Here is a 17,822-nt window from a genome sequence, read left to right on the forward strand (position 1 = left end):
GCTAGGACATCAGCACTCTTCCCGGTCCCAGAAGCATCATGTGAGGCGATGAAGTACATCTCACTGTGCGTATATGCGACAAGGCCATGGATGGACCTCTTCTGCGTATCACTCTAGCCATCGGCTATCAGGGACACTCCATTCCTTGCCCATTGTCGCTTCGTGTTTTCTGTTGCTTGCTCCACAAGCCTCTTCTCCTTCTCTAGCAATGTGGTGCGCAAGGACTCCGATGATGGGGGCGTATAGTTTGGACCATGCTCCCCTATCTTCTTCACCATGACCTTGAAGTAGTCCAATCTATCCACAAAAAATGAATAATTTAATAACCGATCAACTTCAAAGTTCAAAGTTCAAAGTTCAAGTAACTTGTAAGAGGATCATTGTAAAATGATAGATCTTAAGCTAGACATCTTAATTCTTGATTACCTGGCAGCATGGAAAGCAATGTGGTCATGAAAGAAGAAGCGGGCTATGGCCGTATCCACCTCTTTCTTCTTCTTGGGGTCCCAACTACCCTCAAGAGTACTTTGCCGGCGTGAGTGTGTGGATGCGGTCGGCATGGAGAAGGATGGTGTTGGGGCCCGTTCTTGTGGGGCAGGTGATGCGCCCGCGGGTGCCGATGAAGTGGATGCACATGGGGATGCCGATGTGGATGCCGAACCTTGGGATGGCCTCACTAGTGTTGCGGGATCCACGGCCACATGCGGCACTCTCCTCCTTGAAAGCAAGGCCTCGTGTGCAGCAACACAGGGGTCAGGTCATAGAGAGTCGTAGAAAGGTCATTTAGTCCCTTTTTGGATAGGCCAAAGGCCATAGATTTGTATAGACAAATACATCTTTTTGTATCATATGAATATACTGAATACACAACCATCTCTCTCTCTCTCTCTCTCTCTCTCTCTCTCTCTCTCTTTGGCGACAGGTCTGGACTGCATGTGGTAAGACTTTTTGGTGTGAGAAGGTTGGCAGGCTTGACCTGTGCGTTTGCTCTATGCGCACCCACCTGCATGCCTCTCTGCTGTACTCTGTGCGCAACCAGTTCTTAGTTCTACTCCCTTTTCCCACCCACCCTTGCTCAGGCCCCCAAGGCAGCAACTAGTAGGGGAAAACATGTCTCAACCCCGAGAGGGGGAACAGGATGGTGAGACAACCTTTCAAACCCCCACGAAGGCACCAAATGCCTACCACAGAAGAAGACTGAGGGAAGGAATCATGTCCCCTGGCTCACGAAGGATTACGAAGATGGCCTGAGGAGATGAGGCCCTTTATGAGGAGCTTCAGCTTCACATAAGGACAGAGATGAACACCATGCGACAGGAGCTTGAAAAGGAATGGACCGAGCAGATGCATGCAAAGGAAAGTGATATATGAAACGCTGAAGGAAGAGATATATGTCCAATTGAAGGGAGAAATGCAAGCCCAAGTACGGGTTGAGATGGAATTAGCCCAAGCCTTGATGTACACGGAAATGAAAAAAGAGATGCAGAAATGGAAGGATGACATGCTCCGAGAGATTGGCACAATAGTTGCATCGTACGAAGGCACTTTGAAGACATGTATGGCTGACCACGAAAAAGACATCACAGAAATGCAAAACACTTTGGAATCATGTAAGGCAAAAGTGGCTGCAGGTGAGAAGGAAATGCATTCATGGGCTCAAATTGCCAGTGCCACAAAGAAACAAATTGAGGAAGTCAACCCATGGATTGAAGTAGTAAAAAAACAGAAGGATACACGAGTCAATAAAGTAGAGGTGATGAATGCTACATTGGAAGAGGAAGCCAAGAGACGGGCACGTGCCTTACATGTACGTGTGGTTGGGTGGGAAGATAAGGGCAATCCCCAAGAGGATGCAAAAGCTCTTGCAACAAAAATTGGAGCCACTGATGTACCCATTACCGGAGCATGGCGAGTAGGCAGAGATGAAACCAGGGCGAAGATATTGATCATCAGGTTTGGTGACTTGGAGAAGAAGAAGGCCTTCCTCTCCAAAAGGATGGCCCTTAAGGGGGAAAAGATTTATTTGGATGAGGACCTTACACCGGCACAGATAGCATACCGGAAGGAACACATGCCGCGTGTGCTTGAGGCAAGGAAAGAGGGGAAATGGGCGGTATACAGAGATGGTCGAGTCATCATTACGGAGAGGAGGCCCGCTTGACGGTGCGCGGCCTATGAGACCTTGCGATTCACGGTGTGGAATTGCAACGGAGCCCTTAGAACAGATGCAGGATACTTTGAGGATACTTTCAGACACAGTGATATTGCTATGTATACGGAGACCCATCAGTGCACAAACAGCAGGCTTCCTGACGTCCGGGGTTACAGATGGGAATCAGTTTTCCGCCCTCAGCCACGCACAGTGGGAGGTGCCAGAGGACCTGGAGGAGTGGCAATACTTTACAGGGAGGAGCTTCGTGACAAAATACATGTGGTACATAGAGATGCAGATCATAGTAACATGGGACGAGGAACAGGGACGGAGATGGGGATTCTTGGGAACCGGGACAGGGAACGGGGGACGGCATGGGACGGCATACAAAATATGCAATTTTAAGTAAGCACTCATTTAAGAAACTTAACAATACTAAAACAAAGTCACTTTACACTTCCAAAGCATCAATATTAAGTCATACTAGCAAAAAAATGGGTGTTACAAAAAAGGAGATCGAGCACCCAGGACCCAGTCGCCACAGGCTAAAGCAAAAGACAAGGGCAAAGGCCTAGGCTAACCACGTAAGTGGCATACAAAAAAGAGACCATCACTAGAGTAGTACATATGTCAAAAAGCCTCAAGGGGCATGTGAAGTGCTGGCCTCACGATCATGGGTCCCTGCAATGCCTGCAGGCTCCATAGAGATGTCCTCCACTTGCTCCTCCAACTCCTCATCATCTTGAGACATCTCCCACTCGGTAAATGCATCAGCCTTTGCAGTTGTACTCTTGCAAAGCATTCGCAAGTTTGCACTCACAAAGACTAGATCATTTGCCCGTTCCACCCCAAGACGGTTCCTCTTCTTCGATGCAATGTGATTGTATCAGCTCCAAAGTTGCTCTAGGCAAGAGGAACTCACTGCCTGGCTGAGAATGCGGATGGCTAGATGCTGAAGCTCAGGTCCATCCGAACCAAAATCTTCCCACCACAAAGCAACCCCAACTTTGAAGCGATCATCCTGTGCATCCATGACTCCATAAGAGCCCTGAAAGCTCCTATACCTGGACAACTGGTCACTGATCTTCCGCCTAACATTTGGGTCAGGCACAAGTCGAGTCAAGACAAGTCTCCATAGCTTGCTCACCTCTGCGTCACTTTCTTGCCCTTTACCCTGAAACTCAAGGTCCACCACATAGGCTGCTGCATGCAAAGGAGAGGAGTAGGAGTTCCACCTACGCACACATAGGGCACGGATCTCCTCGTACCTGTCCTCATCTGGCTCCAAATCCCTCAGCTTCTCTATCATGCTCTCCATAGCCTCATATACCTTGCCGATGCATGGCTTCATACCATCCACAAGCCTCATCAAGTGGACAATAGGTTGAACCATAGCATCAATGCACTTCACTTTTTCCCAAAAATCAAGGCTATCTGCTTTTTCCTTGCATAGAGCTCCTGTCTCAGTGGAAGCCAATGGTGAAGAAGTGAACTCGTCACTAATGAACAACTGTCTCAATGCACCACTACACTCTTTCAATCGGTGGAGCATCAAGAAGTTGTAGGCAAACCTCGTATCTGAGTATTTGAGGAGCTGACGGCTAGATTTTTGGAGAATTCATGGCGTAGGAACTGATGGTTTGTGACAAATGTCACTATTTGGTTGCCCACTTGGATGATAGGCCGGATCCATGGCAAGTCCCCAATATCCTTCAAGAGATTGTTTAAGCAATGTGCCATGCAAAATGACACGGTGATGTTGGGGTACATGCTCTCAACGATCGCTCCGGCTGCCCTGTTTGAAGCCTCCCCATCAGCACAAAGCCCACAACTAGGTCTGGGCCAATGATCTCTATGCCACTAGCCCACTCTTCTGCTAGCGCATCAGCACTCTTCCCGGTCCCGGAAGCATCATGTGAGGCGATGAAGTACATCTCACCGCGGGAATATGCGACAAGGCCATGGATGGACCTCTTCCGCGTATCTCTCCACACTCCGTTCCTTGCCCATTGTCGCTTCGTGTTTTTTGTTGCTTGCTCCACAAGCCTCTTCTCCTTCTCTAGCAATGTGGTGTGCAAGGACTCCGATGATAGGGGCGTATAGTTTGGACCATACTCCCCTATCTTCTTCACCATGACCTTGAAGTAGTCCGATCTATCCACAAAAAATGAATAATTTAATAACCGATCAACTTCAAAGTTCAGAGTTCAAGTAACTTGTAAGAGGAACATTGTAAAATGATAGATCTTAAGCTAGACATCTTAATTCTTGATTACCTGGCAGCATGGAAAGCAATGTGGTCATGAAAGAAGAAGCGGGCTATGGCCGTATCCACCTCTTCCTTCTTCTTGGGGTCCCAATTACCCTCAAGAGTACTTTGCCGGCGTGAGTGTGTGGATGCGATCGGCATGGAGAAGGATGGTGTTGGGGCCCGTTCTTGTGGGGCGGGTGATGCGCCCGCGGGTGCCGATGAAGTGGATGCACATGGGGATGCCGAACCTTGGGATGGCCTCACTAGTGTTGCGGGATCCACAACCACATGCGGCACTCTCCTCCTTGAAAGCAAGGCCTCATGTGTGGCAACACGTTCAAGAAGCCTCCTTCTCGTCTCCGGTGTGACCTATCACAAAATCGGACCTCATGACCGGGCTCCGCTGACCGTCCCGTCCACCGTCGTCCCGCCGTCCCACATGAACCGCTGTCCCGCCGTCCCACATGAACCGCCGTCCCGCCGTCCCGCCGTCCCGGAATCGCCTTCCCCTTGTTGCAGCGTGGGCTCACACATCCCTTGGCCGTCCCCTGTCCGGTTCCGTTCCCGCGCGTTATGGGACGACGTTCCCCCATCCTAGGGGTCCATCCCCCAGGTCCCCTGTGACTGATGCAGATGCGAGGTCCATGTGGGTTCGAATATGCAGAGGGGGGCTTCGCGAGCTATATGTGGCGGTATGCTACTTTCCCCCAGTCCACTCCAGGTTTGCACCATCAGGAGAGTCGCCCTATATACCACTATATGATGATATCATGAGGTTTGCTAGCATGGGAGACATATTACTATTGGGAGACTTTAATGCACGTACAGGCACAGAGCAGACAGAGTTGTATGATACTCAAGAGGCTATGTACCGGGAGATCACGGCAGAGGATGTAGGGTTGCAGAGATCAGCACAGGATGAGGGGGAGATTACAGATTATGGCAGGCATTTTCTCACATTCGGGAGTGCACATGGGTTGGTCATATACAATGGCTTATCGAGATGGCAAGGATGAGATGCTCTCACACACTGGAACTCTAAAGGGGGAGCGAGCACAGTGGACTACTTGATGGGATCTCCTTCATTGATACTTGATGTGCGGGGTTTCACGATTTCCAGTAGGTCCATTGGCATGCATAGCAACCGATCATGCATACCTGAGTTTCACACTAGTAGGTAGATCCCCGAGAGATGGGCCAGCCACTCATCTACCTAGGTACCCGAGATATCAGTTTACATGTGAGACAGTTGGGGTTTATCGAGATGCAGGATCTGATGGCTTGTTCGCTGTAGACCCGCATAGCCCTGTGTGGACGAGATCACGAGAGGATTGGCAGGTGTACTACATGCATCCGCCTCATATGCGTTTCCCTGCACCATGATCCCTTCCACCCACCCCCGTAGCATTGTCCCACAGAACAATTGGTATGATGATGAGTGTCGTGAGACACGAGCACAGCTACAGCGTGAGATTGCCATTGGGTCTCACACGCATAGACAAGCCAGGATGATCTTTCGGCGCCTTGTGCGGAGCAAGAAACGAGCCTATCTGGCTAAGCTAGAGGAGGAGATCTACCAACTCTTCCTGGGGAAGGATAGCAAGAGGGCATGGAAGATGTTTCAGGAGAGACAGCCTGGTACTCCGATTACTGCACCTGAGGCATGGCATACTTATGCTAGAGAGCTTTATGATGCACCAGGACAGCCCCCCACCCCCCCTCCACTGGGAGCTAGACCGGCTAGTAGCACCTTTTTTACTGTGTGGATGGTGCTAGATGCGATAGACAGGTTACAGAATGGAAAGGCACAGGATCATGATGGGCTAGTTGGAGAGCACTTCTCATATGCACGAGACACTTTGGCTCCGCTCATCGTACATGTGTTTAATCGTGCCATTTGTGAGGGTTTCCCAACAAGCTGGATAGAGCATATTATTGTACCACTCTTTAAGAGTGGGGACCCCATGGTACCAGGCAACTACAGGTGGATCATGATTGGTTATTACTTGGCCAAATTATATGGCTCTATATTGGAGTCGGAGTTGAGCGGATGGGCAGAGAGGCATGGTCATCGAGCACATGGATAGGCTGGCTTTAGGAGAGGATTTACTACCTTGGATCATATACTGACACTTCAGGCACTTATTGAAGAGGGCAGGGCACAGAAGAGAAGGATATACTGCTGCTTTGTGGACTTCCGCAAAGCCTTTGATACCGTACCACGTGCCAGGCTTATGCACAGATTGCATGACATTGAGGTACTCGAGGATATGCAGTAGGGGATATATGCTTTGTATGAGTCTGTGAATGACAGGTAGAGTCCGAGTTCCAGGCGGAGTATCTGCACGATAGGGGTGAAGCAGGGATGCCCGCTATCGCCCACCCTCTTTGGACTGTACATTGATGCGGTCTTTGATTATGTAGACAGATTGGGATGCCCAGGGGTATGCCTGGCAGGGGTGTTGATACCCATCTTGTTATATGCTGATGATATTGTTCTAACTTGGGAAAACCAAGGTTATGGTGTTTAACACCACACATGCATGGGTGACGAGATCAGAGCCTCAGTTCACTTTCCGAGGGGAGCCGGTAGAGTACGTGAGGTCATATGTCTACTTGGGAGTTACTTTCACAGGACTGCGTTTCTCCCTGAAGGAGGCAGCAGCAGCTAGATTAGCTGGAGGGCATGCAACCTTGGGGGCACTTGAGAGGCTGTGTGCACACATACAGTTTCAGGAGCCACGCACCAAATTGTGGCTATTTGATACGCTTGTCACACCGACCCTCCTGTATGGAGCTCCAATTTGGGGGCCCAGTATACATCACAGATCTCAGAGAGGGACAGATGAGGGATGGAGGCAAATGGAGAGACCACTGATTATGATGATTGCCCGCATGATTCAGAGCAAATCATCAGTACCACATGAGTTTGTTCGGGCTGAGCTGGGTGCCCCACCAGTAGTAACCGAGGCCCTATTCCAGGCAGTTACCTTTTTACAGCGGCTATGGGAGCTCCCTCAGCAGAGCTACTCCCGATCGGCATTGACCTCATCCATACAGTTGGCAAAGGATGGAGATACTCATTGTTGGTATGCTCAGATGAGATCATGGTTTGACCTACATGGTTTGCGGATAGAGGCACTACCACCCTTTCAGTAGAGTCTGGATTGTCCATTTTTGGATCTCACCCGCTCAGAGCAAAACCGCGTGATCAGGATGGATATCATCAGCGTGGACACAGAGAGGACATGGACTAGCCCCCTTGAGCCCTTGGGCATGAAAATGGCTCATTACAAGAGCCATTTTCTACACCTCTCACCGGATGATTTTATCACCCGCCCGGCGTACATGGATGTACATCTATCACATGGGATATGTTGTGCCATTGGACAGATCCGGACCTCATCACACGAGCTGCGGATTGAGACAGGGCGATATGTGCATCAGATCTTGGATGACCGCGTTTGTTAGCTATGCTACCAGGAGGTAGAGACAGAGGAACACTACATTTGCCCATGTACAGTCTATTATGAGATCCGAGGGAGATATCATTGCGTCTTCCGAGAGGGTTTTGGGCCGTTACGCAGGGTCATGGAGTTTGAGGATCAGAGATGCCTGGGATTGTTTCTACTTGAGCTCAGGAGACACAGAGAGACCCTCTTGGCAGACAGGAGGCCGAGCCATGATGTACCTAGACAGAGGACCCTGACAGATTTCTTCGGCACCAGCACCAGCAACCGAGCCCACACACCTCTTGATACCTCCTCCATTGGGCCATCAGGGCACCGACCACGCTCCCAGGGAGTCACCACTGATAGAGCAGTTATCTTATGTCGTGCTCGTCAGCCACACCCACTAGGATCCCGACCACGGCATCCTCACCATCGCCAGATCAGAGCCATTATTGCTCGGCACACACTTTTTTTTTTTTGTAAATCCTTGATTTATTTACAAGTGGGAAACCTCTAAGCGAGGAAAACCCAGAAAAAGAAGAGTAACTATAGGCTTCGCTACCTAGAAGCAATCAAAGTAAATCCTATAAGCATCAAGAGTGATGTCCCCAGCATCATAAGCAAAATGAAGTGCGTGACCAAGCGAGAACTTGAAGTAATGGAAGGGATCAATGTCATTGGCTTGGAACATGAGGTTGTTCCGAACATGTCATATGGTCCAAAAGACCCAGAATCGGACCCAGCTGAAAAATACAGCAAACTGAGAGTGTGATGCTTGTAACACCCCAAAAAGCCAAAACCGTCTGTGAAAAATGCCCGAAGGGAAACGAAGGCGAAGAGCAGTCGAGACCCGGCGAATGAACGATCTGGAGCATACGCAACCCCATAGTAAATGTGGGACAGTCTCCTCAGTAGCTTTACATCGGACACAACGTGAAGGCGCAATATGACGTGCATGTAACAAGCTACCAACAGGAAGAGCACCAACCAAACAGCGCCACAAGAACAGGCGTTCTTTGAGAGGCAGATGACTTTTCCAAATTCGAAACAATGTATGTTTCCACCACATTGAAGATTTGGAGAGAGACCATAGCTGATTACCATGTCTGACTATCCATGCATCCGATTGCAAGAGGGCATAAACTGTCCCAGCTGAAATACATTTCATAGCAGTGGTTCCAAGATTCCAATCAGATAGACGGGAATCCACATTCAAGCGAGGTAAAGGAGAAATATCAGCAATCATCCGCTGAATTTCTGTCCAAAGATGAGAATAATGGGATCCCAATTGAAAACGATCCGCCGCAACAGAGAAGGAAAGAACCTGACCAGTGTCATCCACCACCTGATGTATCTGACATATTCCTTTTTGAGATAGAAAATATGCCCGACGAGGTGAACGGTCAACCAAAGTGGAAGAAAATACACGACTCCAATGCAAACTCTCTAGCCGCAGGGAATTGCCCATCAAAGATCGGGAACCATGCCATATCATATGTGAAGTAACTTCCTTCCAATCAATAATGAGAGAAGAAGTGAAAGGACATCCCGGAATGTGTCCTTCAAGTTTTCCACATATAAGATCCCAGTATGTGGGTTGCCAATGACCATAGAATGGCGTGAAAATATGCCGACACAAATGGGACACCATGAGAGTCCAGGGTTGCTGCTGGTCCAACAAAACAGGCAAAAGCATAGCTTTCCTAGCCAAGACATGACGTCTCAAATCCAAAATATTCAGCCCTCCAAGGCGCTTAGGAGAGCATAACTTGTCCATGGATAACAATCTGAGGCCCTTTCCACGAGATGAAGTGCGCCAGAAATGCGCCAATATACTTGACATAAGGGACTTCAAGCGGGATTGAGACCAATATAGCAAAGGTAGATAAAACTGCACATAAGCTACAAGAATGCATTGCACAATTCTAAGACGCACATGAAGCGGCCAAGTGGACAACTTCCAATAATGTAACTTGGAGTGCAAGCGCTCGGCTACCCAATCCAATTTCCGTGTAGCCGATACAGTCCAACCCATCGGATAACCCAAATGACGAACTATAATGTTCGGAGGAACAAGTTCGCCTGGCCAAAGCAGCTTATGCCAATCATACTCAGTCAGAGCCAATAGTTTGGATTTACGAAAATTCACTTTGAGGCCTGCTGCCAATCCAAACAAATGAAGAGTGTGCATAATTTGTTCCACATCATCTTGGTGATTGCGAGGCATAAAGAGAGAATCATCTGCATAAGCTTGCCCAATAAAATGTTTCCCAGAGGGTAATTTCAAGCCCTGCAATCTTCCAGATGAAGTCAAAGACTCCAAATACATAAGCAGGGGATGAGTAGCAATCGCATAAAGCAAAGCACTGAGAGGACAACCTTGCCTTACTGAACGTCCCAAATGCCAAGGATCTGTGAGAAAACCATCCAACAAACCGGCAGAGGTACTGTCAGCATACAAGAAATAAACCACAGAGGATAGCTTAGGCCCAAATCCCAGCCGAAGCATGGTATCTGCAATGTAATCCCAAAGAACAGTGTCAAATGCCTTTTCAATGTCAACCTGCATGACCAATACATCTTGTCGAGTGGAGATGGATGCAAACCATCATGCAAAAACCCTTTAAGTCTATTGACAAGCATTTTAGCCAGCAATTTATAAACCACAGGCATGAGCGTAATCGGCCTCCATTGCGAGAACTCTTCACAAAGTGCTTGCTTTGGAATCAACTTGAGCAAGCCTTCTTTCCAAGATGAAGGCAAAACTTGTTGCTCCCATGCCCTGTTTATCATTAACAATAGTGGTTGGTCCAGGTAGTGCCAAAACGACAAGAAAAATTCTACAGTAAGGCCATCCCAACCGGGAGATTTCCAACGGCCCAAATCACACAAACTGGCATACAATTCTGTCTCCGTGAAGGCGGCTTCCAAAAGCTGAGCCTGGTGGGCCGATAAAATCGGAGCAACTTGAGATAAAAACAAGCGACGAGCCTCTCGACCTTCCTGCGTGAGAGAAGAGGCCTCAAAAATCTTGCCATAATGAGATTCCATGGCCCGTGCAAGCCCCACACGAGAGGTAGTCCAATCACCAGTCGGGAGTTTAATCCTCTTAATAGTTTGAGACTGCCTAGAAAGATGTAGATGACGAAAGAATTGTTTAGAAGTGCATCCTTTATCCGCTATAGCCTTTTGGCGAGCTCTAGTCTGCCACTTTGCCAATTTTCTCTCATCATTACGATGCAACAAAGCACGAGCAGAAAGCAACTCTGTCATCTGGATTTCAGTAAGAGATGAAGTGTTAGCCAGATGCATCAAACTTTGACAAGTGCCTTTGGCCTGTTGAACTTGCTCTCTGAAATGCGATAAATAGTGTCTGCCATAATCCTGGATCACACATTGAACCCGCATAACAAAACGAAACCATGCTGTGTCCATATCAACATGCATTTGAGAGATCAATGGCGAAATAATATCCACAATCAGATTGCGAAAAACGTCATGCTTAAGATAAGCATTATTGACATGCAGAAGTCTCTTTCTAGTTAATGAATCATTGGCAGAACATGAATCGAATTGTATTTTCAAGCATATCGGAGCATGATCCGAGAGACACAAGGAGTAATCAATCCACATATCACATACAAAATCATCATACTGCTGCATCTGAAAGAGATACCATCGGTCCAGACGAGCACGATACATTGATCGAGCGTTATGCTGAAATGTGAATCCTGGATCATTGGCTTGCAACAGAGGCCACAAATCCAAGGCATTACATGTGTGCTGAAAGAGATCCCAAGCTTGTCGTTCCACATGAAGCATGTGAGAATGTCCAGTAGTATTATCCACATGATTTGGAGCATTATTAAAATCGCCACAAAGAAATGCATTAGAACGCCAACAATAAGAGGAGATGGCATGCCACAAACGAGCCCTGTCAGTAGAGGCTGTGTATGCATACACACCACCAAACTCAAAAACTTCCCCATTGATAATACATTGAATGACCATCCATCTGCCAGAGCTGGATCATTGAATACCAACATGGGAAATAATTCATGGCGAACAAGCATCAGCACTCCAGAGTATCCAGCGGATCCTGCATAAGCTATCCAATATCCCGCAAAATAGGAAGTTTGTCCGGCAAAATTATGCTGATTATGCTCTTGAAGAACAACAATATCTGCTTTGCAAGTATGTACATAGTGCCAGGTTAGCCTCCATTTATCCTGATTGCATAATCCGCGCACATTATATGAAATGCAATGTATAGAACTATGCATCTTAAATGGTATATACAGTGGGCGAGAAAACAAAGAAAGCTTAAGAACTCGTGCCCATGGGCACATCCGCATCTGTCGCGGAAACATCAGCTGCCAAATCAAAACTCGAATGTGGAGGAAACAAGTGATGGCCATCCGACGTTGAAGCGGTGCCCCCTGTAACTACTTCCTTATAAGATCGAACAACTTTATCCCAGGCCTGAGCCAAGGAAGAGTTATCATTACAAGGCAGTTTTTGCTGAGCAACATTCTTCAAGGGGGGCACATAATTGCGAGAAGATGGTAGAGTACGTGCTTTGACAGTTTTCTTGGGTACTATCCACGCCTGAGTAGCAGGAAGCTTCTCTTTGCCCTTGTCTTTGATGTTCGGGGAAGCAGGAACACTTGGCATTTGAGACTGCTTCCCTTTACCTTTATTTAGTCCAGTTGTTGATGTGGATGCGGAAGCACCTTTAGATTGTGCCTCAGGGGAAGATTTCGCTAGAGGAGGAGTCTGAGGGGTAGGGACAGCCGAAGGAGGGGGTTGTAGATTTGGTTCAGAACATTCAGATTGCATATGACCAAATTTGCCACAGCGAAAACAGGAATTGGCAAATTTCCCCCATTTAAGCTTGAATGGTCGCTTTCCGACCACTGCGTCCCCAGAATCAACGGTAATGCCCGTAGGAGCAGGAAGATCAGTGTCCCATAGAATACAAAAACGATTTGTATTGGCATCCAACTTCGGGGGGCAAATCACTTTGCCCAATTGAGCAGCCAACAAAGGAAGAAAATGATGCCAAGTACGAGGAAAATCCACCACCTCAACCCAAACCGGGCACTTATGTCGAATAAGGCTCTGATAATCTTTAGTAAGAGCCTAGGGAAGAACATGAGTCATTTGCGTATTGAAGAAGAGGGGAGACATTTCCAACAAAGCATCTCTAGCTTCCATGTCTGCTAACAAGACCTCATAGAATCCTCTTGCTCCAAAATAAACACCCCGGACTGCTTGACGCTTAAGCAAGAAATCAACCCATTGTCCCACATCCTGTGCACTAGGCATCTTGCCCGGGAAAAAGAGAATCACTGCATTCAATGCATACTGCGCAACCGGATCCATGAGCTCCTGCACCGGAATACGCACTTCTGTGACTGGAGCAGGTCCTTCCCAAGCACATCTTGCTTCTTCGAAATCCTCATGCAGGCATTCCTTAATCAAAGACATGGCATCCAAATTCGAGGTGTTCATTGCTTTCCGACGCTTATAAATGGCCAGCTCAGGTGATTCCATCATGCACACCTTAAATTTTCTATAATCCCCAGAACTGCTGTAAGCCCTACTGCTGCTGCAGACAAGAATTTGCTGCGGTACCACTGGCCGAATCTGCTGCAAGCTCCAAATGAAGTAGAAACCCTAATGCTGCTGCAGACGAGGAAGTACTGCTGCTGTAGAACGCTGCTGTAGAACAGGAGTCGGGCTGGCTGACACACACACACACACACAAAAACACGCACACATACACAGTACGCACGCACGCGCGCACAGACACAAACAGAGATGTACAACGCAGCACACACAGGGGCGAGTGAACACACTCAGCGGCACAAAGAAGACTCACGCTGTCGCTGGATAGATTCGTTCATGTGGTCGCCGGCTTTATCAGACAGGTAAGTGGCGAGCAGAGTCGAGCAGAGACGCAGGCGAGGACAGTCGCAGGTTGGCAGGCGAACAGAGTCGCAGGCTCACAAGCGAGTAGAGTCGCAGGCGAACAGGGTCGCAGGGTCGCAGGCGAGCAGTCGAACACACACACCACTCCGCACACACACACACACACACCCCGAATTGCTACTCACTGTGTCTTTGAAAGCATAGCCCTGCTGTTTTGTGCGGGCAGTCTTACCACCCACCTAAAGCTACATTTGCAAACAGAAGTTGTGGCGCGTTTTTCCAAGACGGTTTGACTAAAATTGGTTTATTAATCTTGTAGTTCAAATGAGACTAATTATTTTCAAGCTAAAAGGAGAAAAAGAAAACAGAGAGACACCACTACGGAAGAGTCACTTTTCACATTTCTGGTGCCATTGATTGCTCAAAACTTCTCATTTAGGCACAGTTCCAGGTATGTGTAATAGAACCTAGCTTCAATGAGCTGACATTTGATTTCTTAAATGCAGAGATATGCAGTCATACATCTCAAAACTTTATTTACATGCAAATCATGAGAAGTTGGTGTTGTTTGTTGATAATGGACCTTGGACTGCTGAAAGCCATCGCTCGAGGTCTGTGGAATTATGGCAGTTGATGGTCACACAGGTATGCCTTTCTTTGGGCAGTCTCTCTCCATATGATACTTCTTGTGTAGATCACCTCTGAACTTGTTTGCTAGCGCAGTCACGGACATCTCCATTTGCGAATCGAAGCTTGAGGTGTGCGTTAATAGGCAGGATGAACAAAGAGAGTGCTGAAGAGCTAGATGCAAATACTGTTGAAGATTTTACTGTTGAGAAATGGAGCTTGAGGCGTAGGTTGTTCCAGAAGGATCAGAGCCGCTTGGTGAAGTTCTTTTATGAGTCTTTCCAGCATCGACTGAGGTCTGTAGTCAGCATGCAGGAGCTTTCACATCTGCTGTATGGTTGTGTCACGTTCGAACTTGAGTGGAAAAATGTTAGGGGAATAAATTATGTCAATGAGCTACAGGTACCTTCCTTGTCCTTCTTTCTCTCCCTCTCTCATGGGTTACATGTAATACTTTTGATGTTATAGGTCTTTTGTCGACGTTAATATAAATTTCTCTCTCAAACCGCCAACCCCTGGGTGCACCTTGTCCTCTTAGCTCCCCATCACCCCTGCACTTGAACAAAAATCTCTCTCTTATGGATGTATTTAACACTTTTGATCTCATGGACCCTATGGGTCTTTCATAGGTGTTATTATAGCTCTCTCTCTCTCTCTCTCTCTCTCTCTCTCTCTCTCCCCCCCCCTAGAACTCATTTTCAGTAAAATCATCTAAAGCCATGGGAAGGCTTGTTATTTGTGGAGCCTGATTTGTTCCATGATTCTTGCTTGGTCCAGACAGATACCTGCGTTGCTCTGGAGATGAAGCTAATGGTGAAAAAGGACTTTGGTGATTTTAATACGGCCTTAGCTTCTTATGGCATTGAGCCTCTTGGAGCTCTATCATCAAGTTTGGATGTGACTGTTCCACTAAGGCATTCTTTATCCACACAGAGGGTGGAGAATAACCACATCAACTGTGTTGGTGGAGAGTCATCTCCATGTACACCATGCTCTACTGAATTTCCTCCAGATTTCAGTTTTTCGAGACAAGAGCAAGGTTACAGGGATGATTGTTTAAGTTTTCATGTTGACTCTGATTCTGATTGTGAGCTCTTTGATGCGGTTTGCCATATTGATGGAGCAGCAGCTTTGGAGACAGATTTATGTATTTGTGATGTGGTGACAAGCACTACCATGTTTGCGGAGGGAGGGCTTGCTCTGGATGTTAGTTGTGAGTTTTTTGATGCAGTTCAATGTGGCTGCCATTGTGGTGGACAACCAATTTGGGAGACAGGTGCTTGTCCTCATGAGGCCGTGGACTTCACAAGTGTCACGTCTGACTCACTGCATGATTCTGATTTTTCGGATGATGCCAGTTCTTCTTGCAGCTTGCAAGATGTGGATGATGATGCACCCCTTGTTTACAGAGATACCCTGCTTCTTTTCCGATTTTGTGATCCAATGTTACCATTGGAACTGAAGCGAATAATTATGGCAGATCAGAGGCTCCTGAAAATGTTGGAATCAGGGTTACCTTCTTGGGTCATATTTTTGCAGTCTTATCCTGTTGTTAGCAAGTTTTACAGGCCTTGGATGCGGCCCTTGGCGAAGACGATGTATATTTTAGTATCAATTGTTACGGTCATCATTGGGTTTTATGACTTGTACAAGAATGTCCCAGTTCTGAAAGCCACAGCTGCACGCATATGTGGTCCTCTATTTGAATGGATAGAAGCTTGGGAGATGGTTTCGAGAATCAAGTATCTTGGAACTGTGCTTTTCTTACAAAATTGGGAGAAGGCTTTTCGGTGGTTGCTTTTGGTATTCAAGACTACAAGGAAGCTGTCAGCAATTGTAATGAAGCCAATGATCGAACCTTTGGAAGAGTTAGCAGAACTGATATGGCCAGTTTGGAACTTAATTTTTGAATCAATTTGGGGCATCACAAGTCTGGTTTGGATGATGGTTGCTTCAGTATTTGAATACACAAACAATCTAGTACAACTCATAGTCTGGCCATTTGTTGTATTGCTGACTGCCACATGGAAGCTAGGTGATGACCACAATTGCATGCTTTTAGTGTATAGTGGTTTCAGGTTGTGTACGCATGTGTAGACATGTATGCATGTGTTTTTATATGTGTATGCACGTATGATGTACACGCATACACATACCTACTTTCCTACCTACATACATACATGCGTTTTGGATGGAGTGACTGTCCCTCTTATCATACGCCTTGTATCTGGCAGCAAGTATGTAACATGTAGGTCTTTTATCTCTTATAAGAGGGGCTTAGCCCGATCATTTCCTTGTTGACGTTTTGCAGTTAGTTGGCTTCTATACCCGATTATCTGTGCTGTGTGGGGCTTGATTGTTTTACCTCTTCGCTTGACCATGCTGCTGGTAGACCTCATAATAGCTGTGGTGTGCAGCCTTTACAAGGCTATCCAAAATGTTTGGGTCCTGGTGAACAGCTATACTCAGCTGCTTTCTGTGGCTGGGCCACAGGCTGGAAAGACTGCAAAATCGTCAGCGTCTGCATGGCGACTTTTGTGGAATGATATTTTTTCTCAGGTAGTTGTTCTACTTGAAAATTAACAAGACGAAGTATTCATGGTGTGGGCTTCTAATGTAGAAGTATAGCAACTTGATCATGCTTCATTGGATAAACTCTATGCAGGTTTTTCGTGCTGTTCGGAGCATTGTAAATGTTTTAGTAGCATTTTTTACAACTTGTAACCGCCACCGTTTAAGGTACAACCTACCTTTGCTCGAATGTACTTTGATTTACAATTATTTTTCTGGTTTTACATACATAGATTTGCTTCTTTGAGTTATCGAATGAGACAGAGTCAATTGTCACTGTGCTTTCTAGCCCATTTATTATCTTTTTATCCCACCATTATCCAGGAATTATAGAATATTGTCTGAATCTATAAACTTGTAAATAAACGTAGATTTGGTTCCTCTAACTTCACAATTGGAGAAGAAGTCAACAAACATTGTGACATGCATTTTGCATTAGATGCATGTGCCATGTCTACTGGGGCCTTGTACCCAATAGGTACTTGTGACAATGTGACACATATTATTGTCACTACCATGTTGAGTTCCAAATTTTTTATATGTGTTCCTTTCTCTTAGTGGGCATAGAGAGTTGCCTTCCAGTCCTCATTATTTCATCCACTCTCTTTTGTGTGCATGCACGGAGGATTCCCATTACCATATGATGCCTTGTGTGGAGAGAAATTGCACATCATGTGGTTCACTTGCACATCTATAGATGGTAGATCTTGATGCAAGTGACCAAGAGAGTGACATGGTGATGTTATGAGTATGTGACACACTAGCTCCAGAGTGGTGGGCAGTCCAAGAAGTTGAAGCTCGTGGACGTTTACACCACGTTGTCACTTCACAGCCA

The 17,822-nt window shown here is 46.8% G+C and overlaps 1 protein-coding gene across 4 annotated transcripts in view; it reads left to right on the top strand.

The window, feature by feature from the left end:
* The window catches only part of LOC147615839 (uncharacterized), a 57,348-nt gene that overhangs the window by 6,458 nt on the left and 33,068 nt on the right, over positions 1 to 17,822 (top strand). For all 4 annotated transcript variants that reach the window (XM_086778446.1, XM_086778445.1, XM_086778444.1 and 1 more), the window contains exons 2-6: positions 14,296 to 14,434; positions 14,513 to 14,818; positions 15,194 to 16,451; positions 16,728 to 16,975; positions 17,082 to 17,155. In XM_086778446.1, coding sequence (XP_086634572.1) covers positions 14,296 to 14,434; positions 14,513 to 14,818; positions 15,194 to 16,451; positions 16,728 to 16,975; positions 17,082 to 17,155 — 2,025 coding nt within the window. The remainder of the gene's footprint in view (positions 1 to 14,295; positions 14,435 to 14,512; positions 14,819 to 15,193; positions 16,452 to 16,727; positions 16,976 to 17,081; positions 17,156 to 17,822) is intronic.

The sequence above is a fragment of the Cibotium barometz genome, chromosome 39, assembly GCF_041138505.1.
Source record: "Cibotium barometz isolate CiBa-2024 chromosome 39, ASM4113850v1, whole genome shotgun sequence".
NCBI classification, from domain to species: Eukaryota; Viridiplantae; Streptophyta; class Polypodiopsida; order Cyatheales; family Cibotiaceae; genus Cibotium; species Cibotium barometz.